At 50.5% G+C, this 27,986-nt stretch overlaps 3 protein-coding genes across 3 annotated transcripts in view; all 3 read left to right on the top strand.

The window, feature by feature from the left end:
* Positions 1–12,913, top strand: part of Sugp1 (SURP and G-patch domain containing 1) — a 30,815-nt gene extending 17,902 nt beyond the window's left edge. The window contains exons 8-14 of the mRNA XM_015489305.2: positions 1,635–1,993; positions 8,936–9,042; positions 9,696–9,873; positions 10,289–10,395; positions 11,609–11,754; positions 12,338–12,467; positions 12,752–12,913. Coding sequence (XP_015344791.1) covers positions 1,635–1,993; positions 8,936–9,042; positions 9,696–9,873; positions 10,289–10,395; positions 11,609–11,754; positions 12,338–12,467; positions 12,752–12,778 — 1,054 coding nt within the window. The 3' untranslated portion in view covers positions 12,779–12,913. The remainder of the gene's footprint in view (positions 1–1,634; positions 1,994–8,935; positions 9,043–9,695; positions 9,874–10,288; positions 10,396–11,608; positions 11,755–12,337; positions 12,468–12,751) is intronic.
* On the top strand, positions 10,672–22,798 carry Tm6sf2 (transmembrane 6 superfamily member 2). Its single transcript, XM_015489308.2, has 12 exons — positions 10,672–10,692; positions 13,690–13,694; positions 16,083–16,166; positions 17,789–17,892; positions 18,458–18,555; positions 18,625–18,728; positions 19,111–19,193; positions 20,070–20,194; positions 20,335–20,436; positions 20,714–20,806; positions 21,405–21,524; positions 22,297–22,798. The coding sequence occupies exons 1-12, from the start codon at positions 10,687–10,689 to the stop codon at positions 22,501–22,503; spliced, it is 1,131 nt and encodes a 376-aa protein (XP_015344794.1). The 5' UTR covers positions 10,672–10,686; the 3' UTR covers positions 22,504–22,798.
* Positions 22,799–23,788: 990 nt separating this feature from the next.
* Positions 23,789–27,986, top strand: part of Hapln4 (hyaluronan and proteoglycan link protein 4) — a 6,644-nt gene continuing 2,446 nt past the window's right edge. Inside the window, 5 exon segments of the mRNA XM_015488907.2 lie at positions 23,789–24,081; positions 24,852–24,969; positions 25,226–25,588; positions 27,199–27,534; positions 27,776–27,986. Of these exon segments, the coding sequence (XP_015344393.2) occupies positions 24,079–24,081; positions 24,852–24,969; positions 25,226–25,588; positions 27,199–27,534; positions 27,776–27,986 (1,031 nt within the window). The 5' untranslated portion in view covers positions 23,789–24,078.

Below are 27,986 nucleotides of genomic sequence, written 5' to 3'. Positions count from 1 at the left end.
TTATGCAAAAGGAATTACAGTACCCTTGACCCTGTACAGTTGGCCTTCCGTATTCTCAGGTTCCACATCCCAGGATTCAACCAACCACAAATTGAAAATATTCTTTAAAAAGTTGTGTCGATGCTGAGCATTTAGCCAGGTGCAGTAGCAAACACCTGTAATCCCAGCGGCTCTGGAGACTGAGACAGGAGGATCATGGGTTCAAAGCCAGCCTCCACAGTGGCGAGGTACTAAGCAACTCAACAAGACCCTGACTAATTAAAATACAATATAGGGCTGGGGATGTGACTCAGTGGTTGAGTACCCCTGAGTTCAATCCCTAATACCCCACCACCACCAAAAATAAATAAATAAGTATTTAGGCCAGGTGCAGTGGCATACATCTATAATCCCAGCAGCTCGGGAGGCAGAGGCAGGAAGATCACAAGTTCAGACCCAGCCTCAGCAAAAGGGAGGTGCTAAGCAACTTAGCAAGACCTTGTCTCTAAATAAAATACAAAATAGGGTTGGGGATGTGGCTCAGTGGTTGAGCACCCCTGAGTTCAATCCCCAGTACCAAAAAGAAAAAGAAAAACTGAGCATTTATGGACTTTTGTCATTATTCCCTGAACAATACAGTTTAATAGTTACATACAGTTACGTTGTATTAAGTATTATAAATCATCTAGAGATGACTTAAAGTCAATAGGAGGATATATGTCAGTCCTATGCAGGACTACACCATTTTATATAAAGAACTTGTGCATCTGGATTTTGGTATCCATGAAGGTCTTGGAATAGTCCTTGGCAGATATGACTGTGCCTTGCTGTTGTAACACAGCATTGTGTTATGACTGTCCAGGTTCCTTAGTGCAGGTCTAACCCTTTATTCAGGTCTTTCCCAACCTTTTGCCACATGGAGCTGGGCTCAAACTCTTCTCTCTGATGTGAACCCCAGCCAGAGGCAGAACCATTGGTTTCACATGTGCCCAGGCTGAGAGAAGCTGGCAAATGGTAAAATGACTAAGACCTCTTACTGCCTCAGTCCTCACTCCAAACCCAGTGCTACTTCCTCTGCTCCTCAGACTGGGTTGGGACCATGGGGACCTGTGGCTTCCTGACAGTTGAGCTTCTGCCCTGAGGCTGTGTGATTTTAAGGCAGGGTTAGAGTCTAGCTCCCTGGTTCATCCTGATGTTCCATGTGTCTGTCTACTTCATCTCCTTTTGGTATCTCCAGGGATACATTGGAGAAAGCCTTAGTTTCAAGACACCCGCTATGATTTCTGGTGTCTAAGGTCTCCCCACAAGTTAGGATTCTGTGGTATGAAGAAATGACTTCACAGGAGTTGGGGAGACTGAGGACACCTGTTCATTTTGCTCTGAAGCAGGGAATTGATAATGTGATGGGCCCCTGGGAAAGGCAGGGGGAGGTTTGGTATGACTCCTGACTTGAAGGGAGGGTACCATAAGAGCCTGTGGGCAAGTCACAGTGTTTCTCACAGTGAGGCCTAGCAAGGCAGGAGAAATGGGTGGAGACTATAACCTCGATGTGACCCTGGCTTCCCTGGGCACACACAGCCTGAGCTGCTCCTGTCTGAACCAGGAGTGGGGAGGATCTGGCTTAGCTTATGGTGTCCCTCCAACTCTCCTTACAGCTTTCTATATGAACCTAACAGCCAAGGGTACAAATACTACCGGCAAAAGCTGGAGGAGTTCCGGAAAGCCAAGGCAGGCTCCACAGGCACCCTCACAGCACCTGACCCCAGCCTGAAGCGCAAGTCCCCTCCTGAGGTCCTGTCTGGGTCCTTGCCTCCAGCCACTACCTGTCCTGCTTCATCTACCCCTGCACCCACCACTGCTACCCCCGCTCCAGCTGTCCCTGGTAAGCCAGCTTCCACAACCACTGTGAAGAGGAAGCGGAAGAGCCGGTGGGGACCTGAAGAGGACAAGGTTGAGTTGCCGCCTGCTGAACTGGTGCAGAGGGATGTGGATGCCTCTCCCTCACCTCTGTCAGGTGGGCTGACTCCCCTTTCCCTGCTGTCCTTTGTCAGAAGGGTCTGGGTTCTTTCGTGGAGCATGTCTTTAAGTTTTATTCATGTTGTAGCATGTACCACAATTTCATTCCTTTCTGTGACTAAAAATCCATTGTATGTATATCATTCTCTCTCAGTATCCATGGGGATTGATTCCACAACCCTCCCTCAGATAAGAAAATCTCAAAAAATAAGGAGGAGTGGAGGTGTAGCTCAGTGATGGATTACTCCGGGGTTCATCTCCAGTACCACAAAACAAATTAATGAAAAAACAAATAAGAGGGCTTAAGTCTGTGCATATTTAGTGCAAATATAATTATTTTTCTCCTGTGGTTTGAATCACACAGTATTGAACCCAGGGTTGGAGATTGTACCCAGAGCCTTCTCCCACATGCTAGGCAAGCGCTTTACTACTGAGCTTTACCCTCAGACCCCCTCACCTTATTATATAGCTGTCCTAGTAGGTATGTGGCTTTGATTTAAATCTTCTTAATGACCAATAATATGGAACATCTTTTCGTGTGCATATTGATCATTTATATAGCTTCTTTGGACAAATGTCTGCTGTAGTCCTTTGCCTATTTTTTTTTTTTTTAAGAGAGAGAGAGAGAGAATTTTAATATTTAGTTTTTAGTTTTCGGCAGACACAACATCTTTGTTTGTATGTGGTGCTGAGGATTGAACCCGGGCCGCACGCATGCCAGGCAAGCGCGCTACCGCTTGAGCCACATCCCCAGCCCTCCTTTGCCTATTTTTAAATTGGGTTGTTTATCTTCTTGTTGTGGTTGAATTGTAGGAGTATATTCTTTATATAGCCTGGACATTAACTTTTTATCAGATACATGGTTTGCAAATAATTTCTCTCTTTCTGTGGGTTGTCTTTTAACTTTACTATCTTTTGTGCCATAAATGTATGTATGTTTGTTTATTTTGGAACAGGGGAATGAACCCAAGGATGTTTACACTGAGCCATATCCTCAGCCCTTTTTATTTTTTTTATTTTGAGACAGGATCCTACTAAACTTAGGACCTCCTTCAAACTTGGAATCATCCTGCCTCAGCCTCCTGAGCTGCTGGGATTACAGGCATGTGCCACTGCGCCTGGCTGAAAGTTTTAAATTTTAATGAAGTCCATTTTACCAATTTTTTTGTTGTTGCCTATGAGTTTTGCAGTTTTAGCTCTTAAGTTTAGGTCTTTGATCCAGTTTGAGTTAATTTTTATAAGTGGTTTAGGGTCCAGCTTCATTCCTTTGCATGTGGATATCCAATTTTCCCAGAAGTTTTTGTTGAAGAGATTATTCTCTCCCTATTGAATGGTCTTGACACCCTTGTAAAAAAATCAATTTACCATAGATGTGAGGGTTTATTTCTGAGCTGATTTATATGTCTGTCCATACTGTACCATACTGTTTTGATTTCTATATCTTTGTAGTAAGTTTTACAATTGGGAGTATAAATCTTTTTTTTTTTTTTCAAAACTATTTTGGCAATTTGGCATCTTCTGAGTTTCCATATCAATTTTCAGATGGACTTTTTTATTTCTGCAAATACTATTGGGATTTTATAGGGAATACACTTTGGGTAATACTGATACCTTAACAATATTTAAGTCTTCTGATCTGTGAACGTGAGATGTCTTTCCATCTATTTCTATCATTAATTTCTTTCAACAATGTCTCACAGTTTTCGTTGTATAAGTCCTGTGGCTCCTTAGTTAAATTTCTTCCTAATTGATTTATTATTTTGATGTTATTGTAAATAACAATGTTGTTTTTTCAGTTTTCAGATTGTTTGTTGCTAATGTATAGAAATACAGTTTTTTTCTTTTTTGAGGGGTGCTGACAGTTGAACCCAGGGTCTTTGTGTGTGCTAGGCAAGCTATCTACTACTGAGCTACATCCTCAGCCCATAATTGATTTGTGTATGTTTATTTTGTGTCCTGCACCTTTGCTAAATTTATTAGATCAAAGGTGTGTGTGTGTGTGTGTGTGTGTGTGTACTCTTCAGAGTTTTTTATATAACAAGATCATATTATCAGCAAATAGAAAGTTTTTCTTCTTTCTAATTTGAATACCTCTTTTCTTTTTCTTTCATTCTTTTTTTTTTTTTTGGTACTGCGGATTGAATGTAGGAGTGCTTTAACACTGAGAAACATCCCCAGCCTTCTTTATTTTGAGACAGGGTCTCATTAAGTTCCTTAGAGCCATGCTAAGTTGCTGAGGCTGATTTTGGAGAAATCCTCCTGCCTCAGCCTCCTGAGCTGCTAGAACTATAGACATGTACAATTGGGCCTGGTTCTTCTTTCTTTTTCTTGCCCAGTTGCTCTGGATAGGATTTCCAGTACCATGTTGAATAGAAGTAATAAAAACAGACATCTGTGTGTTATTTCTGATCTTAGGACAAAAGTATATTCAGTTTTTTACCACTGAATATGATGTTAGCTGTGATTTTTTGAAATTTTCTTTTATTTCTTTGTTTTTTGTGGTGCTTTGGTATCGAACCCAGGGCCTTGCACATGCTCAGCAATTTTTCTTCCATTGAGCTACTTTCCCAAACAGTGCTTAATAAATGGTCTTTACTGTCTTGAAGTTAAGGAAATTCCTTTTGTTTTTTCTCCTCAGTACTGGGGGTTGAACCCAGAAACGCTGCACTACTGAGCTACATCCCCAGCTCTTTTTATTTTTTATTTTCAGGCAGGGTCTCACTAAGTTGCTGAGGCTGGCCTGGAACTTGCCATCTTCCTGCCTCAGCCTCCCAAGTACCTGGGATTACAGGCATGCACCAATGTACCTGGTGAGGAGGTTCCCTTCTGTTTAAGTGTATTGGATGTTTTTGTCTTGGTCTTGAAGGGGTGTTAGATTTTGTCACATGCTTTTTTATAAAATATCAATTAAAATAATCGTGGATTTTTTCCCTCTTCATTTTATCAATGTGGCATATTAATTTTCATATGTTGAGTCATTCTTTTTTTTTTTTTGAAACATTACTTTTATTATTGGACTAAATGTTACGTTCTGCCTTGTGTTGAACGATTCCATCTATATTCATAAGGAATATTGGTCTGTAGTTTTTTCTAACTTGTAATGCCTTTGATATCAGGGTAAAACTAGCCTCATAGGGGCTGGGGTTGTGGCTCAGTGATAGAGTGATTGTCTAGCGTGCGTGAGACACTGGGTTTGATCCTTAGCACCACATATGAATGAATGAATGAATAAATAAATAAATAAAGCTTCCATCAACAACTACTAAAACAAAAACTAGCCTCATAGAATGACCTAGAAATGTTCCTTCCTCTCTGTTTTTGTTGGAAGAGTTCAAGAAGAATTGGTGGATGTTTGTTAGACTTCACCAGTGAAGACTTATGGTTCTGGACTTGTTGGTTGTTTGGTACTGGGGATTTAACTCAGAGGAGCTTTACCACTGAGCTACATCACTCAGCCCTTTTTATTTATTTATTCACTTTTATTTTGAGACAGGTTCTCAGTTCGTTGCTTAGGGTCTTCCTAAGTTGCTGTGACTGGCCTTGAACTTTCGATCCTCCTGCTTCCACCTCCCAAGCTGCTGGGATTACAGACATGCACCACCAGGCCCAGCTAGCTCTTTCTTTTTAATTGTATACAGTTAGAACTATAAATTTTCCTTTTGGCACTGCTTTCGTTGCATACTACAAATTTTGGTATATTATTGCTTTTGTTTTAATTTATCTCAAGTATTTTCTAATTTGTGCTTTTTTCCCCTTTGACCTGTTGTTTGTTAGAGTGTGTTAATTTCCAAATATTTGCAAGTTTTTTTTTTTGTTTGTTTGTTTGATTTCATTGTGACTAGAAAAGATACTTGGTATTATTTTCAAGTTTTCTTTTTCTTTTTTTTTTTTTTTTTGGTCGGGAGGGCAGTACCAGGGTTTGAACTCAGGGACACTTAACCACTGAGTCACATCCCCAAACTTATTTTGTATTTTCATAAGAGACAGGGTCTCACTGAGTTGCTTAGTGCCTTGCTTTTTTTTTAAGCTGAGGCTGGCTTTGAACTCACTATCCTCCTGCCTCAGCCTCCTGAACTGCTGGGATTACAGGCATGTGCCACCATGCCCAGCTTTCAAGTTTATTTAAACTTGTTTTATAGCCTAAGATATGATCTATCCTGAAGGATATTCCATATGCACTTGAGGAAACTAGGTATTCTGCCATTGTAAGTTTATGTGTTCAATGTACGTCTGTTAAGTCTAGTTGGTTTATAGTGTGTTCTGTATCCCTAAAGATTTTTTTTTTTTTTTTTTTTTTAAAGAGAGAGAGAGATTGAGAAAGAGAGAATTTTAATATTCATTTTTTTTTTTTTAGTTTTCGGCGGACACAACATCCTTGTTTGTATGTGGTGCTGAGGATCGAACCCGGGCCGCACGCATGCCAGGCGAGCGCGCCACCACCTGAGCCACATCCCCAGCCCCCCTAAAGATTTTTTATCTAGGTGTTCTATCTATTGTTAAAAGTGGTATATTGAATTCTGTGACTATTATAGAATTGTCTACTTTGCCCTTGAATGCTGTTAATTTTTGTTTTGTATATTTTGGGGGCTTTGTTGTTAGGTGTCTGTGTGCTTATACTCATTATACTTTTTTCTGTATCAGACCTTTTTCAATATATTATGTTAATCCTCTGTCAGTTGTGACAAAAAATTAAAGCAGGAAAATTAAAGGAGGAAAGGAGGTTGGGGTTGTAGCTCAGTGGTAGGGCACTTGCCTAACATGTGTAAGGCACTGGGTTTGATCCTCAGCACCACAATAGACACATGTATATAATAAAAAAGAAAAGATTTATTTTGGCTCATAGTTTTAGAGGTTTCAGTTCTTGGTTGGCCATCACCTTGGGGCCTTTAGTACAGCAGAGGACATGATGGTGGTGGGAGCATGTGGTAAAGAAAACGGCTCACCTCATCTTGGCCAGGAAGCCAAGTGTGGGGGCAGGGTTCCACTGTGCCATTCAAAGCCAACTCAGTCCTACTTCCTGAAGTTTCCACTACCTCTCAGTAACCTTAAGTTATGAATCCATGTGTAGATGAATCCAATGATGAGGTCAGAGCCCTCATGAGCCAGTCATGTCTCAAAGGCCCCACCTCTGAACACTGTTGCATTAGAACCAAGCCTTTGACACATAAGCTTTTGGGGGACATTTAAGATCTAAACCGCAACAGCCATCTCATGCTGCCCGTCTGGCTCCCCACCTCCCCCTGACTTGACAGCAGCTTGACACTCAGGTGCGTAGGGGAGTCACATGCATCCTATTGCTTGGTGCCATCACTTCATTTGAATGATAAGGACAGGAGCCCCAAACAGAGGGCAACTCCTCCAGCTCATATGGCTTAGCCTCTTGGCCTCTTCACCCACCTCTAAGGGCCAGTTTCTTAATTGATGCCTTCCTTGTCCCAGGGGCCTCAGAGATTCCAGGTCAAGGAGAAAAGCTACTTACTGAATGATCTAAAGGACAGGCACTGGCTCCAGAGACTCAGGCCCAAGTTTATGATCCATTGGTCCATATTGTCCTCAGAAGGGGTTTGGGCAGCCCTCGCCAGAGGAGACCCATTGAGGGAGAAGGACCATGGGCTTGCTCCAGGCATATGACCCACTCAGGCCTCAGTCCTTGTGCCTTCCCTACAGGGCTCCCCTACAAATCTTTGAGGAGGAATTAAAGATTAATAGGGGCTAAGGAGCAACTGTGGGCAATCCTCTTTTTAGGGTGTTGCTGGGGTTGGAACCCAGGGTCTCATGAATGTTAATTAAGTGTTCTACCATCATGCTGTACCTTAGTCCATATGGTGATTTTTTTTTAATACCTGGGATTGAATGCAGGGTGCTTCACCATTGAGCCACATCATCAGCTTTATTTATGGTTTTTTTTATTATTATTATTTTGAGGGAGGATCTTACTAAGTTGCTTAGGGCCTTACTAAGTTTCTTTTTTTAATTTTTAAAATTTTTTAGTTATAGGTGGACACAATGTCTTTATTTTACTTTATGTGCTGCTAAGTATGGAACCCAGGGCCTCACACATACTAGACGAGTGCTCTACCTCTGAGCCACAACCCCATCCAGGGTCTTGCTTAGTTTCTGAGGCTGGCTTTGAACTTGTGATCCTACTGCCTCAGCCTCCTGAGCTGCTGGGATTTCAGGTGTGAGCCACCACACCCGGCTACATCTTGATTCTTAAGGGCAAAGCCCTAACCCTAGTGAGGAGGGAGGACATGGCTCTTTTCACCTTCCCAGAGCACATACACCCCTGCTTGGCACATCCCCCAGGAAGCCACTGCCTGAGGGGTGCTTGTTTCCACCCCAGATGGGGCCATCACAGCATCTTCACATGGATCAGTGTTTCTGACTCCAGCCAAGTTCCCAAGCTGATGCCAAATTAAATGTCAGTAGCTTTGAGGATGGTTGGCTGCCGCCCCCAAAGGAGCGAATGGAGCCGTACAACTGAGGCTTATACCAGACTCAATCCGTGTGCATCTGCACCGGATATCTGTCAGCAACAGGGCTGTGTTCTGAGAGCTGGCATGTGTCCCACACCCACATACACATATGCACATGTAGAGCTGCACGTCTTAGCTCTCTTGCCTCTAGCTTTACAAAATCTTTGCCTTTAACCCATTAGCTGTGTGACACTGAGTGAGGACCCAATCCTCTGATTACTGCTGTTTGCATATAGAACCTTTCTAGAGAGGTCTGAGGAAATGAAGTTCCAGTGCACATGTGCATGGCCACCGAGGTCCTCGCATAACACATGCTAATAAATGGGACATGAGGACCCTACTGCACTGCAGACCCTGCACCAGGTGTCTTGGGTATTTTTAATTCTTAGACCTGACAAATCAAGAAGTAGGACCTGGGGCCTGTGTGGCTGTTACCAACACTGTCCTGCTTCTTTAATTTCCAGTTCAGGACCTCAAAGGACTCGGCTATGAGAAGGGGAAGCCTGTAGGTCTGGTGGGTGTCACAGAACTCTCAGATGCCCAGAAGAAACAGCTGAAGGAGCAGCAGGAGGTAAGAGCACTGGAGACAGGGAACTCAGTAGGTGCTATGGAGCATCCTTTCTTGCCCCATGGTGCAGCAGTCATGAATGTGTTGTGTTCTCACTGAGCCTGTGTGCATCAGGGCACTCAGTCAGCAAGGAGGCTTCCAGGAAGACAAGTACCCCTGTCAGCACATGCCACCCCTGAGGGTCTTCACGAGCCTGCAGTTGGACTTAGACCCCAGGACCTCTTACGCTGCCATTCAGCCTTTGGGCAGCTCTTGTGGCCTGTGCCTTGCAGCTAGAGCACTGCTCCCTACTGAAATAGTCTTCATTTCCTTCCATAGTTCCCTTGAGGGCCTATTGTAGAATAGTCCCAGTAGGGTGCCACAGTGTTTCTGTGGTGAGGGGCCTGGCCCAGTAGGGGGCCCCACAGCCAGTTGTAGCCCCTGCACTGCTTTCCCAGGAGCTCAGGCTCCTGCCTGGCAGTCTCTGGGTTGTGCACCTCAAGTGCCTCTCTCAGGGATCAAGAGCCATAGTTGCCCTTATTCAGGGCTGAGGGGTCCTCCTTGCTACACTGAAGGTCAGGAATCCAGGGCACGTCCTAAGGCAGGACTTGTCTACCAAGGGGCTGGTTTTGGGGGGAAGCTGGCATCCTGATCATGGTCATATTCCACACCCATAGATGCAACAGATGTACGACATGATCATGCAACACAAGAGGGCAATGCAGGACATGCAGCTGCTATGGGAGAAGGCACTTCAGCAACACCAGCACGGCTATGACAGTGACGAGGAGGTGGACAGCGAGCTGGGCACTTGGGAGCACCAGCTTCGGCGCATGGAAATGGACAAGACACGGGGTGCGCCGAGGCGCGGGGTCGGTGGGGAGAAGGAGGGATGAAATTTGGGGGAGCATGACTGGTGGGGCCTTGCCCTCAAGGCACTGTAGGCTCAGGTATTCCCACCCAGTGCCCAGATTCAGTCTCAAGTCTGTTTCTCCTGGCTGTGATGCCTTGGGTGAGAAACTCAACCTTTCAGTGCCTTGTTTTCCTCATGGTGAAAAGTGGGGATCCAGGTGAGCCAGGATGAGTGTTCACTAGCATTTGATTGGAAAGCTTGGCACGGTTGCCTATGGGGAAGGATGTCTAGTTGGTGCCTCAGGCCAGCATGTCATTCCCTGGAGGCCACACCAACTCTTATACCTGTGGTCTAAGCATCAGCTGGCCCACTCCCCTTCCTCCTCCCTCCTCTCACTTTAACTGCTTCTCTGGGCAGAGTGGGCAGAGCAGCTGACAAAGATGGGCCGGGGCAAGCACTTCATTGGAGACTTCCTGCCCCCTGATGAGCTGGAAAAGTTCATGGAGACATTCAAGGCCCTGAAGGTAAGCCGGAGGACCCTCGCACCAGCCCCTGCTGTGGCCCAGCTCCTCTGAAAGCCACCTCACCTATTAGAGCCTGAGGTAGCCTTGGGCCCCCATGCTCACAGCAGAAGCCAGGCCCTCTTGCAGAGGGAGGCATCTGTTTGTGACAGACGGTGTCTGTGTGGGGAATTAGCAAATAGCTGCTCAGCTGCCGCTTCAGAAACATTTCCCTGGCTGCAGAGGAAATTGTGCCTCCAGTGGAGCCAATTAAGTGCAGTTTACAGGCAAAGCATTTCTCCAGCAGAAACCCCCATGGACCTGACCTGGCCTCCACAGAACAGAGCTTAACATTCTCCCTGCTGCTATTGGGCTCATGAAATGAAATGGCCATGTGGTACATCCCATGTTGTCTTCATAAAGTCTTTTTAGAAAACTGGGCTGGGGATTGAACCCAGGGGTGCTATACCACTGAACCACATTCCCAGCCCTTTAAAAAAATTTTTTTTAATTTTGAGATAGGGCTGAGGTTGTGGCTCAGCGGTAGAGTGCTCGCCTATCATGTGAGAGGCACTGGGTTCAATCCTCAGCACCACATTAAAGAAAAAACAAAGATATTTTGTCCACCTATAACTAAAAAATAAATATTTAAAAAAAATTGAGACAGGGTTTTGTTAAGTCTTCAAGGCTGGCCTCGAACATGCAGTACTCTTGCCTTGCCTCCTCTGAGTGGCTGGCACCCAGCTTGGCCACATTTCTTAGCATGCTATTATGAATTATTTTCAAGCCAAGAATGGTTGTCATGCCTGTAGTCCCAGCTGCTTGGGAGGCTGAGGCAGGAGGACTGCTTGGGCCCAGGAGTTCAAGGCTAGCCTGGGCAACATAGTGAGACCATGTCTCAAAAAAATAACAAAAATAAATTGCCCTCAGAACATAAGGTTTTCTTTGCCAGTGAAGCATTAATCTCTCTTGTGATAGATGAAATCTATACACCTTGTCACCTTGCCCCTTTTGACTTCACTGCCAAGGAGCTCAGCACCCTGAGTCCCTGGGGACCCAGAAAAGAAGAGTTTGATCTTTTCTTGAAGACTCTTCAAGTCTGACCCAGTGGGAGGAGGCAGATGAGTGGGTGGTTCCAGCATCAGTGAGCCCAAAGGCAGGGGGCATATCTGTGTGCCACTGAGGCCCAGGTGTGGCTATGGCCCTCGTTTGTGACTCCCACTACCTCACCCTGCAGGAGGGTCGAGAGCCTGACTACTCAGAGTACAAGGAGTTCAAGCTGACTGTGGAGAACATCGGTTACCAGATGCTGATGAAGATGGGCTGGAAGGAGGGCGAGGGACTGGGCACAGAGGGACAGGGCATCAAGAACCCAGTGAACAAGTGAGTAGTGGGATGCACCCTCCAGAGCCCCACTGCCTGCTCCCACCCCACTGCACATAGCTTGCCACGCACAAGCTAGTGATGCAGGGAGGTTTGGAGGTCTGTCCCTCTCCCAACTCTGGGGACTTCTTCCTCCCCCAGGTCCCTTTGTGAAGGTACAGATGGGTCAAGCCCTCCTGGGACTGCTGGTCTTGTTTATATTCTCTGCAAGCTAGAAACCAGTCCCAGAAAGTGGGAAACCTTCTGATGTGACCCCTTGCTTTAGGCGTCCCCTGCACTGTTGCACCACTCTTAAGGCTGGCCTCTCAGTACTGTCCTTGAGTAGCTTCCCTGTTATCCCTAGAGCTGTGATAACCTACACTGTGGGTACTCCTTTCCTTGCAGGACTCTGGGGGCTGGACCACCTTTATGCCTCCCTTTTCGGCTAGTGTAGGCTTGTCCCTGCACAGATGTCCTTAGCCCAGCAGCCCACTGAGTGCCTGAAAGTGCAGTTGTTGAGCCCAGGCAAGCCAGGCCTCTCTGTCCCTCTTTCCACTGGCACCAGCCCAAGTACTGCTCACACTAGCCCATTACCTCTCTGCAGGGGCACTACCACGGTAGATGGTGCCGGTTTTGGCATTGACCGGCCAGCTGAGCTCTCCAAGGAGGACGATGAATATGAGGCCTTTCGCAAGAGGATGATGTTGGCCTACCGCTTCCGGCCCAATCCTCTGGTGTGTGCACCCTTGTTCCCCTATCACTTGCTTCTTTCTGAGCCGTCCTGATTTCTCACGGTAGACTCCAGGGGGGTGGCCGGATGGCAATAGAAAGGTCCCTCCAATTCCTTTGCAAGCTAGGCCAGAAACCTCTAGCTCTCAACCTGCATTGGAACCCCCTCCTCTACTTAGAGCTTGCCCTTCCCGCTGGAGGATTTGAATTCAGCTGCCCCTGGATAGAGGAACTGCTCTGTGTCCTTTGCATTAACCCCTCCCCCTTTTATCTTTTTGGCTTCCCACAGAACAACCCCAGAAGGCCTTACTACTGAATATTCTGGAGAAACACAAGTCTACTTTCTGAACAACAGTCCCTGGGCTGTGGGATGTGCTGGCCTGCATTTCTGCCCATCCCTATCGTTGTTACGAGTGTTGTGCCATTTATTAAAGTCCCAGTGCTCACCCGCCATAGCAGCCTGGTCCCTGCCATTGTGGAACCCTTTCCTGTCGCTTAGCAGTGGGCTAGGTCAGGCAGATGGAGGCAGAACTTGTTCTCTGATTGAACCCAGAGACACTTTACCACTAAGTTACCTCTCTAGACTTTTTTTTTTTTTCCTTGTATTTTGTATTGAGACATGGTTTAAGTTGTCAAGGGTCTCACTAAGTTGTTGAGGCTGGCCTCAAACTTGTAATCTGGCAAGACAATTTCTCAAAAGCCCCCCAGTATCTGAGGAATCTCAGAGCACCACCTAATCCCTTATCTGTCCCTGTGATCTGTTCCCCCTAAGCTTGGGTTGCAACTGAGGGGAGGACCCTTAGCTCTCACTGTAAGGAGACAGAGAAGGCTGCTCTTCTGCAGCAGAATGCAGGGAGGGGCACTTGGTTGACACCTGGCCATTCCTAGGCCCAAGGGTGTGTGTTTGGGACCTTTCAGCCTAGCACTGTTTTAGGAAGTTAGAGGAGGACAGGGTCTTTAGGCAGGACCTGTCTAGCCTTCGCTTCCTGGCAGGAGGTGCTGGCAGGGCCCAGCACACACAGCAAACCACTACTGGTGATAAGCTGCAATCCTGGCTGTTCCAACTACTGGTTCCACTAGTGTGATGGATATACAATTCCCTGACCCTAGTTCATTTGGAGACAGCTGGTGTTTGGACGCATGCTATTGCATCAGTCACAGGATGGGGCTTTGGAGCAGGAAGTTTTAAGGCAGGAGGGTAGCCCAGGCCAAAGTGTGTGCCAAGACATCCCCAGCTGTGTCTGCCAGAGCTGGTATCTCATGTCGTGCAGAAACCACTTAGGGATCTTTGGCTGCAGCTGCTCAGTCCCAGGTTGCATGGGGGACCCAGGAATCTGCATTCTTACCAGTTCTACAAGTCTGCAGACCACATGTGGTAGGCCATAGCCTGGGGATCTCTCCCATCTTCCCCCACACATCCAGCTACCTGGTGGTGACCCAACACCTGTAGGGTAGAGGAATTCCTCTTCTCAGGCTCCATGAACTCAAGCTGGAGTTGGGCTCCTGGGTCAGCTGTGGCCAGTCATTCAGCAAATACTGAGCACTAATTGAGAACCAGATGGACAGCTGCCCCCAGGCAGCTGGTCTATTGGGGCAAGGTGGTGTCAGTTATAGCTGCTTATTGAGGGCTGCAAAAGCTAATAAGGGCTGGGGGTGTGGCTGAATGACAGCCTTTGCCTAGCATATGTAAGACGCTGGATTCCATCCCTGGCACCACAAAAAGGGAAAAATGGATACCAGGAGGAGCCAGGGGCTGCTGTGGAGTGTACTTCAGTAGGCCGAGGGACTGGCAAAGTCTCAGAGGCAATAGCAGAGCTGAGGCTGGTGTGAAACGCCATCCTGTTTCCCATCTTTGAGTTGGGTGTGACACTGGTGGGCGTAACCCAGGTGTTTGTTTATGGGGGCTGCCCAGAAGGCAGCTGGGCAGAGCCCTAAGCACAGGTGCACCTCTCAGCAGCTAAAAATTCAGACGACAGGACCTTGGGGCTTAGTTCCACACACCCTGTCACCCAAGTCACCTCTCCAATGAATTCAGTAACCTGGAGGTTTGCCAAGTGAGGGCATGGACTTTACCCTCAGGCAAGAAAGGAGAGAGGCCTCCAAACGCTGTTCGCGTGTGCAGGTACATAGGGTGCAAGGTCAGTCTCTGAGACAACTGGGCACAGACACTCCTGGCTCTGCAAGGGGAGAAGTAGGGTAGGGTGAAGGGCAGCCTTGAGTAGGAGTTACTATCACCTGCCTTAAGAGGTAAGAACATGGGCTTAGGCTCAATGGCAGAGCACTTGCTCAGTGTGCCCAAGGCTCTGGGTTAGATCCTCAGCCTGGAGAGGGAGGTGAGAACTTAGGGTCCATCTGGCAGACAGCAGACGGGCCTGTGGATTGCTTGCACTGCTAGAATTGGGAAAGTAGCCCTGGGAAAGCTGAACTTCACCCCATGCACAATGGGCACCTGGGGAGGGACGCTGAATCAGACTGGTAGCCTTGCTTAGACACCTTGGCTCTGGTTGGCACAAGGCCAGTGGGCAGCATGGAGAAGGGGCCTGGCTGTCCAGGGGAGGAGCTGTGGGCTCCTTGGAGGCAAGACTCAGGCAGACACATCTCTCCATGCTATTTCCAATAGCCACAAGTACTCCACATGGGCAAGAACCTCAGACCAGTTGGAGGGAGTTACAGAAACAGAAGACTGCCTAATTTTCCTGACCTCAAACTATGGCCCTCCATGTTCCGGTTCTCCCTACTTCATATCCCCCTGGCCCTGCCCAGCCCCCTATAGCTGTTCAGAACCTTCCCACAGCCAGTTAGCTCCCTGCTTCCTCCCTCACAGCTGCCTCTGAAACCCACACTCCACCTTTCCCACTTTCCTCCCTCAGCCTCTCTGGCTTCCTTCCAGATGATCAGCTCCACGCTGGAACCCTCACTCTCCCTGCTAGGAACACTTCCCTGAACTGGCCCCACCTGGACCTTCTGATTTCAGCATCTGCTTCTTAAATCCTTTGCCTCCCATCTCTTTCCCCTACTGGAAGGACCCAGCCTATGTTTGCCTGCATTCAGACAGCCCCAATCAAAACTTCATAACTGGACACGTTTAAATTTGTGGCCACTGAACACTCAAATCCAAGTGCACTGGTTGAGGGGATTCCTCAATGCAACACAGGCGATGCTCACTTGATCCTGGAATGGGGGTGGGGATGGTCTGAGGTATATGGGGCATTAAAAAGGACCCCTTAGGACTGGGAATGGAGCTCAGTGGTAGAGCCTTTGTTAAGTATGCTTGAGGCCCTGGTCCTATTCCCAGTATCGCAAAAGTAACAAAACAACAACAAAAGGACCCCCTTCCAGGTCGAGATTGGGACGCCAGTGTTGGGACAAAGATGGCAGAAGTGCACCTCACCCCAGCTCAACCCGAACTACTGATAGACGCCTGGAGAATGAATTCCCTTAGAACGAAGTGGCCGCCCCGGGATCTCTAGGACTCTGTCCCTGAACTCAGAGCAGAAATGTCTCGAAGTGCTGTGTTCCAGCCTTTGATAAAAGGGAAACTAAGGCTGGACAGCCGGGACCGCCCAGGGTCGGACCGGGGTGGGGGGTTCAGAGACCTACGGGCGAAGGGGCGGGGTNNNGCCGCTGGCCGGCAAGATTGCGGCTGTGTCGCTCGGCGCCCTCCCGGTGTCCTACGTGCTCAACCACGTCTCAGCGCTCTCGCAGTGCGTGCGGGGAGTGCCTCCCGGGGAACACCGGGCGGAAGCGGGCGAGGAGGACCGGAGGGGGCTGGGGGGAGGATGCGCGGGCCGCGGGCTTGGTTCCCCCAGCCCCGCGCCCCGGTGCAGCTCGGAACCGGGAGGGATGGGGGCTGGGCCAGAATTACCCCCTCCAACCGGAAGTTCCCTTCTCTCCTTGCTGGAGGCTGGAATGGGCACTCTCTGGGATGTTTGGGGTCTGAGGAGAAGGGATGCCAAAGATCCGAACCCCACACACGGCAGGGTTTTGAAAGGTTTCTGGGGGTATTTCCAGCGATGCACCTAGCACAGGTTCTAAAGTCGCCAAGGGTCAAAGTATTGCCCCAGATAAGGCCTGATGACCCAGCTCTTGCTGCCACACACACCTGCTCCATGCCTCAGTGCAGGCCAAAGACTTTCTTTTTGTTCATGTCCTGCGCATCCTGACCTTAGACTGACATGCAGAGACTCTGTCTCTGAGGGTCCAGCAAGCCTTTCACACTCCCAAACCCAGTTCATCACAAACCGTGGGATAGATAGAATCTTTAGGATGGGTCTGACTCCCTGGGTACAAGTAATCTGTCTCTATCTCCTGGGACCCTGGGTGAAACAACTCGCCTTTAGAACCTCAGTTTTTTCATCTCTGTGATGGCAAAATCTTAGATCTCACCCCATTGTTGTGGGTAGAGATTGCAAGTTGTGTGCAAAGACCCTGTTGTGGTCTCATCCAATTACTATAGTTGTCATTGTTGATAGATAGGGTCAGGAGATCCTAGGAGATAGAGGGGTTCAAAGAAGATAGAGACCTGGATGATTTGGGGAATTGATGTTCAGAGTTTTGCTGTGTGACCCTGGACAGATCTCTCACCATCTCTGGACCTTGGTTTGCCCAGAGACCTGCCTTCCGTTATCTTCATAACCTTATCACTGCCTTATCACTCGCCTTGGGCAGATCTGGGCAGGGATAGAGTGGAATGAATGGAGGCATTTGGACTTCAACTGGGAGGGGTTGGAGTCTTTGGCGTAGAGGTCTACAGAGATGAACACTAGAACCCTCCCGAGTAGGAGTTGAGCCTGGCCACAGAGAGGCTTGGCGTTGTTGAATGACTGACTGAATAAATTGAATTGATTGAACACACATCCACAAATGATGGAATAAATTGTACAGACAAAAGGGGTTGGTGGATATCCCCTCTGTTCCTAGTTCAAGTTGGACAGTGATCCTTTCTTGGGAGTCAGGGAGGACTTCCTGGAGAAGGAGCAATTTAGACTGACCATGAAGAATGAGAAGGAGTTTGCCAAGCAGAAAAGAGACATCAGGCCAGACTTGGTGGTACAGGCCTGTAATCCCAGTTACTCGGAAGACTGAGGCAAGAAGGTCCCAAGTTTGAGGCCAGCATCAGGGAGGGAGGGGGAGAGAAAGAGAGAGAAGATTCTTCAGGAAGCAGTTTCTATAAGGAGGGAACAGCCCGAGCAAGAGTCTGCTGATGCAGGTGCTTCAGTCTCATCACCCGGTGCTTCCTGGAGTCTACCTTTTCCCCCACTGGGGAGGGTGGGGTGAGGCCTCAGCATTGAGCCTGGCTTCCCTGACTCGGTTTCCCTCTCCTCAGCCCCCTGTGGGTGGCATTGATGAGCACCTTGATCCTGGGTCTGCTCTTTGTGGCCATCTACGTCTTGTCTGGCGGCGAGATCTCCTATGATCCGCTCTATGCTGGTGAGTCCCTGGGTGATTGTGAAGGAGAGGACTCTCTGGACCAGGGCCTCCATCCTCAGACTTGGGGCCATTGAAGGACCTCTTCCATCACACTGGAGGCCTTCGATGGGCTCCCATTAGACTGATGACCTCAAAGACACTGGGAAACCTTCATTAGATTGGCGAACCTCAAAAAGCTTCCTCCTTCAGACTTGGAACTCCTGAGAGAAGGGATTGTGTCTCCCCCATCAGATTGGGAGCCCCTGAAATTCTGTGCCTCCCCATTACTCCTAGATCTCCTGAGGGCAGGGATGCTGCAGCTCCCATAAAATTGGGGACCCCAAAGGTGGGGCTGTGTCTCTGTGTGACATGCAGAATGAGGCAGGCTTGTGGTCCGGCACCTGTGGGCCCTTGACTGGAACCTCATTCCTGACCTGCTACTTCAAGCCCCTATTTTATGCCTGACCTAAACCTGCCCAAGCCCAAACCCGGACCTATTGGCCCTAGCACCGCCCACACGTGGCATTGACCACGCCCGTTATAAATCCCCACCCACACTGGCCCCGCCCACTCACTCTCCCCGCAGTCTTTGCAATCTTTGCCTTCACCTCCGTGGTGGACCTCATCATCGCTCTCCAGGAAGATGGCTACGTGGTGGGCTTCATGGAGTTCTATACCAAGGAGGTACGTGGAGGGTGGCCAGGGATGTCCCATGCCCCACCTCTTGTTTGAGCCTCTCACCTGCCCTCACAGGGTGAGCCATACCTGCGCACATCGCATGGAATCTTCATCTGCTACTGGGATGGCACGGTTCACTACCTCCTCTACCTGGCCATGGCAGGTGCCATCCATAAAAGGTGCAGGGGGCAGGCCGGGTGGTTCCTGGGCCCTGAGAGAGAAACTGTGCTCAGGTGAGGTCCCAAGTCAGGGTGGAACCAGAAGTTCCTCGGGAGTGGGAATCAGAAGCCTCTCTAGCGCTTCAGCCAGGGATGGGGAAGAGAGGGTTCCAGAGAATGTCATCAGGTGTGAGTGGTGGTGGTGATTCTTGCCTTGTAACCACCTTGCCCCTTTGATAGAGTGGCTGACAGTTCAGTCCCCTGTTCAACTCCCTGTTGTTCCTTCTATTCTGGGCAAAACAGAGAGACCTGGAGTTGGGAAGCCCAGAATGGTCTCTGGACCCTGACTGAGGCTCTGAAACCTGAGACCAGGTACCCACTACTCACTCCCACTCCTTCCCAGAAAGAGATACCGGAATCTTGGACTCTACTGGCTGGGTTCCTTCGCCATGAGCATCCTGGTGTTCCTCCCAGGAAACATTCTTGGTAAGGACTCAGTTTTGGGGAATTACAAAATTTGGCTGGGTTAGTGCCCTTCACCTGGAAACCCCTGTGTTGGATCCTCCACCACTTCCCAGTTCACAGAGGCCCCTTCCTTCCTTATGCCTGTCCGTAGAAGAGCCTCAACCAGCAGCCTACAGATTCCTCTTGGAGCCCAAATTAATTCTGCTTCCTCCCCAGGCTACTGGTCCCTGACCTTCAGTCTCCGGGGGTTTGGCCAGAATGCTTTGACACAGAAAGGGAATTTTTAGGTTGACAGAGTGACAGAGTGGAAGCTTTGTAAGTAGATCTTGGGATGTAGAGCAGAGATGAAGAGCACAGATGATAGTCCAGATGTTGGTATGGCCTGACAAAGACCCAGCAAGGACAACACCCAAGGTGTATTCATGGGAAGAAAAGGATGGTCGGAATGTAGGATCTGTATTCAGAGGGTAAACGGAGGCAGGCCAGGCTGAGGAAAGGGGACATCATCTGATGGATGTAAGGAATCATGGAGGGTGTTGGAGTTTGAGTGAGATTAGCATTTGTGAACCAAGAAGTCCATCCAGAGCCGGGTTCAGTGGCGCATGCCTGTAATCCCAGAGGCTCAGGAGGCTGAGACAGGAGGATCATGAGTTCAAAGCCAGCCTCAGCAAAAGCAAGGCACTGAGCAACTTAGTGAGACCCTGTCTCTAAATCAAATACAAAATAGGGCTGGTATGCGGCTCAGTGGCCCAGTGCCCCGAGTTTAGTCCAGTTACACCCCCCCACACACACACACACACAGAAGTCCATCCATGCTCTGGCATGGCTCAACTAATGGGCCCAGCCAGGTCTGGGAGACCCTTGCTGACTGGCTTCCTCTCTCCTCCGCCGTGGCAGGCAAATACAGCTCAGAGCTTAGACCCGCCTTCTTCCTTGCCATCCTCTACCTGCTGGTGCCGTGCTGGGCTGGCAGGAGGGTCTTCAGCCAGTCTCGGGCACCAACCTTCTGTACGCCCAACATGGTGAGCGCCTTGATCCCAGGCAGGCCTTGTCCCAGCCTGCCTGAAGGTCCCCACATGTGATTTCCTTTTAATCAAAGACTTTGTCTCCTTGAAAGGATCACCTTCTTTCATGCTGTCTCCAATTCTCTCCCCTGGGGCAGGTGCAGGAAGAGCAAAGAAAGGGCCTTCTGCAGCGCCCTGCTGACCTGGCCCTCGTCATATACCTCTTCCTTGCTGCATTTTTCACCCTTTTCCGGGGCCTGGTGAGTTTGCCCTGGCCAGCCTCCCCATTTCCTGCCTCTGGCCTCCCTTCCTGGTTCACCTCTCTCATATGTGTTCCTTTACTGGTGCAGAAAAACTGTTGCTATTCTGTCCAATTATCTAAGGAAGTTCTTCAAGTCTGACCTGAGTGTTCACTCCTCTTTCCTCTGGGAGAGAGCCAGAGCTAGGGATATGGACCTGCTTGAGCATTGTTGGTGTGGGAGGCTTCCCGCTTGAGGGACGCTTGAGGTCGGTGGATGGTTCCTCTGTCTGCCCTAGGTGGTGCTTGACTGCCCCACGGATGCCTGCTTTGTTTACATCTACCAGTATGAGCCATACCTGCGGGATCCCGTGGCCTATCCAAAGGTGCAGGTGAGAGGGCAGGTGGGAGGAGAGGGCCATTATCCTGCCTGAATCTCTTGGAAGGCAGAGCCAGAAGCACAAGTTAAATTGACAGAAACACATATGGGATGTGTTGTCTTACCAAAAAAGTAACAGATATGGTTTTCAGGTATGGCTGGATCCAGGAACTCAAGGATAACTGTCTCCAGGCTTTGCTTCCCTGGCATGGCTCTCTGTGGGGTGGCACAGGCAGCTCTAGGCTTCCATCCACCCTAGTCAGCCACCCCAGAGGAATATGATCCATTATTACCCCAAAACTTAAGTGCATGTCTCAGGCAGGCTGGAATATGCCCACCCCTTATGAATCATTATAACCATTTGACTGGAGTGTTATGATTGGCCAGGATCACATGCCTCTTTTGGAGATAGAGGAGTAAGCTTGGTATATATAGGTGGTGGGGGCAATGACCCCCAAGGGAAAGAGGATCACTTTGCACAGGAGTGGGGGGTACAGGGAGCCCCATCCTGGGTAGGATCTGAGGCTGTCCAGACCTCTCTTCAGATGCCCCGTGTCTGGGGTCTCAGGAGACCAAGCTCATCTCATAGGCTGTGCCCCTGTTGCCCCCAGATGCTGATGTATATGTTCTACGTTCTGCCCTTCTACGGCCTGGCCACCTATGCCCTCACCTTCCCCGGTTGCTCCTGGCTGCCTGACTGGGCCTTGGTGTTTGCTGGAGCCATTGGCCAGGTGAGGGGGAGGTGGGTGATGGGTGGGGGCGGGTGGACAGGCATGCAGGGAAGGCGGTTTCTGCTTACCCATCAGCTGCTTCTGTGCTCAACCTGGGCAACATGATTATGGGCACCAAGAGGTCCCAGGCCCAGTACCTAGGAATTCACTAGTCTGGGGGAGAAAGAGCCAAAACACAGATACTCCCAGCCCCCTGGGGTCAGAGCTAGAGAGGAGGAAGGACAGGGACTGAGAGGGATTGGAAGGAAAGCACAGGAGCTAGGCTTTGATGAAAGAGAACGGGTTTCCAGGAAGGGAAGTGCATTTCAGGAATGGGAGCAACATAAGGACAGGTACAGAGGAGGACAATAATTTAGTAGGGCCATCATGTAGGTAAAGGCAGAAGGAAGAGAAACTGGCAGATAGATGCTGAAGACTGAACTCTGGCTTTGGGAACTGGTGCTGAGGATGACTGGGAGCCATGGGAGGTGTTTGAGCAATGGAGGGCCTAATCAGAATGGGGCCCTATTTCTGAAAAGAAATACCTGGCCCCAGGCCAGGGCAGGAAGACCCAAGAAGATTTCCACGGGGGTAGAATTGACAAGATTTGGGTCAAAAGCAGCTGTCAAGGGTAGGGAAGACTAGGAGGAGGAGCTGGACTGGATCGGCTGTCAACAACATGAGGACAGGGACCCTCTGGGCTCTGCCTGACTATCTTCTGTACGACCCGAGCATGCTGGGACTTCTGTCCCCTTCTGGTCCCTGACATCCATCCTTCCTGTCTGGTCACCAGGCACAGTTCTCACACATGGGCGCTTCCATGCACCTGCGCACACCCTTCACCTACCGTGTGCCAGAGGATGCCTGGGCCTGCGTCTTCCTGTGCAATCTACTGTATGCTCTGGGCCCTCATCTGCTGGCCTACCGCTGCCTGCGCTGGCCAGCCTTCTTCTTGGACCCACCACCCCCAGATGCCCTGGCCCACAAGAAGCAGCAATGAGAGGGCTGCGGGGCTCCCTGAGACTCTGTTTACATGCACAGCCAGCCCTGCCCTGGGAAGGGTGGGTTACCGGTTTTTACCAGCAGGAGACACACCTCTGGGGATCTTCAGTACTAGCTATGGTGGTTTCAGGCCAGGGGGTGGGATGGGAGACTAATAGCCAGGTGTTCTTACAAAGAGAGCCTCACTCAACCATCAATCACTGTTCTCCCAGAGGAGCCTTCTGCTGTCCCAGAATTTACCCATCACCCCGCCCGATGAGTCCTTTTAATAAAAAGCCTTTTGGTGTCTAAAACATCACTGTCTGAGTGTTTCAGGGTGCCAGGGCAAGGAACCCTTTTCTTGGATCCCACAGGGAACTCAATCCTCACTGCCATGTGGCTGTCCAAAACCTGAGGCAGCAGGATAACAGAAGTCTGCCTCTGGTTGGTGTGCACAGCTCCAACTTCCAGATGGGGAAAACTGAGGCTCACAATGGATAAGAGACCTTCCTGATGTCACGATCAGGGGAAAAATTCACTGCTCTGCCAATAAATAACAATATGAGTTATAATGTGGCACCATTACTAAGCCAACTGTATACCATATCAAGTATTACATGCTGGATTTCACCCATATTCCAGATGGGAAAACAGAGGCTGTAGGAAGTGAAGGTCCTTGTCCTAGGTCATATGTCTTGGGCACAACTGAGCTGGGGACTAAATCCCACCAGGTGAGACCACAGAATCTATAATTGCTTCTATACAGTAGGCTTGGGCTCATTTTAGGGGAAACAGATCACAGAGGCAGCCAAGAAGTTGCAGGGAGGACTTACCATTTCTTGGTTTGTCATTTTTTAAATTGGGTCAAGGGCCAGGCTTAGGCCTTTGACTTAAACTCAAGGGAATCAGGGACTTGATCAGAATCCCTTGCTCCTTGCCCCTACGTGTACTACTAGGTACCTAGTGTGTGTGTGTGTGTGTGTGTGTGTGTGTAGAGCTATTGGATCTTTAAAGAACCAAATTGCCATTTCCCAGAGATGGAAACAGCTCAGAGAGGCCAAGGTCTCCTCCATGGTCCCACAGTGAGGAGCGCAGAGTTGGACTTGAACCTGTTGCTCGAGGTCCCTATGCTAGAGTATGATTATTATGGGGCCTTCACCACTCCAGGATGGTCACCTAAAGGGCAGATGGGCAAACTGAAGTCTGTAGGTCAAGCTCCTTAACCAAGTCACTCACCAACTCTTGCCAAGGCAGGTGTCCTGGATGGAAGATCCTGGACTTCCGGTCCCATTCCATTTTAAAGATGATTAAACAGAAAGAAGCTCAAGAGTTTGAGGGACAGGGCAGGGACGTGGCTACGCACTCATTACGAAGAGCAGTCCTTCCTCAGCCAGTGCCCAGGCCCACCTTTCCACCAAGCCGCGTAGCTGCGTCGCCTTTAACAACCCCCCCCCCGCGCCGGCCTCCCTCCTCCCCTTGCAGGCAGACTCCGGGATTGCGCCGCCCTGCGGGACCTGCCCAGTCCTTCCCTGGTGTGCGGGGAGCGCGCAGTCCGGACGCGCAGGGGCCGCTCGGCTGGGGCCGCGCGGGCAGGATGGTGAGTGCGGCCACCGGAGCAGGTCCCAGGCTGGTAGTGTGTCCCTGATCCCCCCGGTTTCTGGGCTTCTGTCCCTTCAGTATTTCTCTTCCCAGTCTCTCTGTTCTCTTTCACCCTCTTGTATCTGTCCCTTTTTCTGCTCCCCTCTGTGCCTCCTTCTACCTTTCTTTCCCCTTTTTCCGGGGTGGGTGGTGATGTTCTCCCTGTCTCTTTTTCTGTCTCTCCCCCACCCATGTCTCTCGTTCCTCATCTCTGTCTCTGCGCCTCTCGTGGTCTCTTCTCTTTTTCCTCCAACATGTCTGTCTCCGTCTCTCTCTCGGTTCTTTCTGTCCCTATTCTCCCCAGCCCCCAGCCCCGTGTCGTTCCCTGTGTCTCCAGCCACCCCACCCCCCGCGCTCCCGTCCCGGCCCGGTTTGCTGCAGTCTCCTGGCTCACGGATAACCTTGCTACCGCGGCTCCAGCTCCTCCCCTCCCCACTCCAGAGCCCGGCCCCAGAGAGGAGGAGGCGGGGCTCTGAGCCACCTGAGTTGGGGTAGGGGGTCAGGCGGGGTGCTGGGGCAGGTCTAAGGGAGAATGAGTCCAGGGGCTTGGGCTTAGTTCAGGAGCCAGGGTGCAGGGGAGGGGCCTCCCAACACTCCCCTTGGGGGAGTCCTCTGGGACCCTGGCCGGAGTAGGGGCCTGGGCGTTTGAGAAGTCCTCGCGGGGATGGCAGACAGTCCTCTAAAAGGCAAAGGCTGCTCGAAGCTGGCTTGAGCACCTTGTGTCCCCAGGTGTGCGCTCCGGCGGCCCTTGGGCGGGGCGTGCTCCCGGCCGCAGTTTGGGGAATACTGCTGCTAACCGCCTCGGTGGAGGCGCAGCGCGGCCGAAAGAAGGTCGTGCACGTGCTGGGTGAGTCCGGGCCGCGGAAGCGGGTCTTGCCCCTGAGGAGCTATGGCCAAGAGTGATCACCCGGCTGCGCAGACGCGGCCGCAGGGCAGCGCGTTGCTGACAGCCACGGTACCCCCATCCCCCCACCTGAGCCCCTGGCCCCTCCCTGAGCCCCTTTACCTTTCTGATCCCCTGATGCTCACCCAAATCTTCTTCCTACACTCCCCGCCCCGCTCCTAGACCCCTCCTCTCTGAACCTTGCTTGGTTGCCCTACAGAGGGTGAGTCGGGCTCAGTGGTGGTGCAGACGGCACCTGGGCAAGTGGTAAGCCACCGGGGTGGCACCATCGTCTTGCCCTGCCGCTATCACTACGAGGCAGCTGCTCACGGCCACGATGGCGTCCGCCTCAAGTGGACAAAGGTGGTGGATCCTTTGGCCTTCGCCGACGTCTTCGTGGCACTGGGTCCCCAGCACCGGGCATTCGGCAGCTACCGCGGGCGGGCAGAGCTGCAGAACGACGGGCCGGGGGATGCCTCCCTGGTCCTCCGAAATGTCACCCTGCAGGACTATGGGCGCTACGAGTGCGAGGTCACCAATGAGCTGGAAGACGACGCTGGCATGGTCAAGCTGGACCTGGAAGGTGACCAGCACATGGACAGGATGGAGCTTACTACCAAGGGAGGAGAGAATGGGAGATTGCAAGGGACAGAATTCAAATCAAGTTGACTTGAAGAAATTTAGAGATTTTGTTGGGTTAGAGCAATGGTTCTGATGAGGGCGATTTGAGACATTTTAGGTTGCCATATTTGGAATGGGAGTGATACTGACAGCTAGTGGGGAGAAGCCAGGGATGCTACCTGACACAAGAGTCCCCCAGAAAGAATAATTCAGTTAAAAAGTGTTAATAGGAAGGACACTGAGAATCCTGGGATAGTTAAGGTTCAGGTACAGTGAGATCCAAGTATTGGTACTAAGTCAGAAATTCATCTCTTGTCTCTGCTTCCTGAATGGGCTTTGCTGGGTAGTTTTTCTGTTATGAAACCCAAAGGAACCCCAATCCTAATGCCAGGCTTCTACCCTCACTGCTTAACAAGAGATTTCCTGGAAGACTCACTCAGCTAGAGTCTCAGAGTTGTTTCTCATTGGACCACCTTGAATCATGTGCCTATCTGTGAGCCAATCTCTGTGTCTAAGAGATGGGCCCCTCTGATTGGCTGACCATGGAGCTGAGAGATAGAGTTTATATCTGAAGAATTCCCCCCACACACACCTGTTTGCCTGATTCAGACCACTAGAATCCTAGAAGATTCTAGGAGAGATTTCAGGGACCCCGCACTTGCAGAACTTTCTAACAATAACAAATCCCAACAGTAGCAGCAGCTCTTCTTTATTAGGCATTCTATGTGCCAGCCACTTAGTTGAAGAGCTCTCTGGAGTCTCTCATTTAATTTTCCCCAAACCCCAAGGGTGACAGCTATTACCAGCAGATGGGCCATCGGCTCAGCGAGGTTAGATAAAGCCTTGCCCAGGGCACATGCTTATGAGCAGGAGAGTCCAGATTCAATCTCTTGTCAGGCTCCAGGTCTTCTCCCTGGCCCCTGTCTGCCGTCTGGGTTTGCTTAAAGTATTCAACTCACCCAAGACCGTGCAAACACAAAGCGCTTTTGAGCTGCATTGATTGTGAGTCCAATGAGGAACCGGTTCATAAGAACTGAAGGGGGAAGGGAAATTAACGGATACTATCTTGGACAATGCTGGTGAATCAAATGGGGTTTTTCACCCTGGGTCAACCTTCCAGGTGCTCCCAGTCTTAGGGAATCCTGCAGTGCATACAGACATTCCTAGATCTGTGGGCTTGGGACTAGACCAGTGGGAAGGACTCAGTGCCTGTGGGATGTCAGAGACACATAAGACCCAATAGAGGAGGGTTTGGGAGTTGGCTTTTGACCGAAGACTATGAGTTTGACAGGTGGAAAAGGGTATAAAAAATCATGAGAAACAGTCTCCACGGTGGGAGAGGGACAGACACAATTAAGTATGTTCGGGGGAGGGTCAAATAAATCCAAAATTTAAGGTTAAAGTAGCCATAATGGATGTGAGCCGGGGAAAGGTGTGGTGGGATCCGATCTGAGGCTAGAGAGGAAGGAACTTGAAGGTTCAGGTAAAATAGTCAGGTCATAGGGCATCGGAGATGTCAGGTGGATGGGGCGTGCTAGGGGACCCTGGCTGAATCCCTGTGCCCTCCCCTAGGCGTGGTCTTCCCCTATCACCCCCGTGGAGGCCGCTACAAGCTGACCTTCGCGGAGGCTCAGCGCGCGTGTGCGGAGCAGGACGGTATCCTGGCGTCTGCCGAGCAGCTGCACGCGGCCTGGCGCGATGGCCTGGACTGGTGCAACGCAGGCTGGTTGCGCGACGGCTCCGTGCAGTACCCGGTGAGCCAGCCTCGGGAACCCTGCGGCGGCCTGAACGGGGCCGGGAACGCCGGGGCGGGTGGCGGAGCCAACGGCGGCGGCGTGCGCAACTACGGTTATCGGCATAATGCTGAAGAACGATATGACGCCTTCTGCTTCACGTCCAACCTCCCGGGTGCGTAGGCTCTGCCCCGAGCAATCTCGTCACTATCCAGCCCTCCGCTGTGGCAGCTAGAGTACCCCTGTCCCGCGACAGTCAAAGGCTACCTGGCACCAACATTGCGCAGGCGGAGGCTGGGGTCCCTGGATACAGGGAATGTCCCTGGAGTCCTCAGCTGCAGGAGGGTGGGATCCTGAACCCCAGGCGAAGACCCTGGAACGGTCCTAACATTCCATCTCCTATGTCACCCCCACAGGACGCGTGTTTTTCCTGAAGCCGCTGCGGCCTGTGCCTTTCGCCGGAGCAGCGCGTGCATGTGCGGCGCGCGGTGCATCAGTGGCCAAGGTGGGCCAGCTGTTCGCCGCTTGGAAGCTGCAATTGCTGGACCGCTGCACCGCGGGCTGGCTGGCCGACGGAAGCGCGCGCTACCCCATCGTGAACCCGCGTGCGCGCTGCGGAGGTCTCCG

Source organism: Marmota marmota, unplaced genomic scaffold (assembly GCF_001458135.2).
Source record: "Marmota marmota marmota unplaced genomic scaffold, marMar, whole genome shotgun sequence".
Lineage (NCBI taxonomy): Eukaryota > Metazoa > Chordata > Mammalia > Rodentia > Sciuridae > Marmota > Marmota marmota.
Note: the sequence above shows the minus strand (reverse complement) of the source record. Positions and strands in the feature narration are given on the sequence as shown.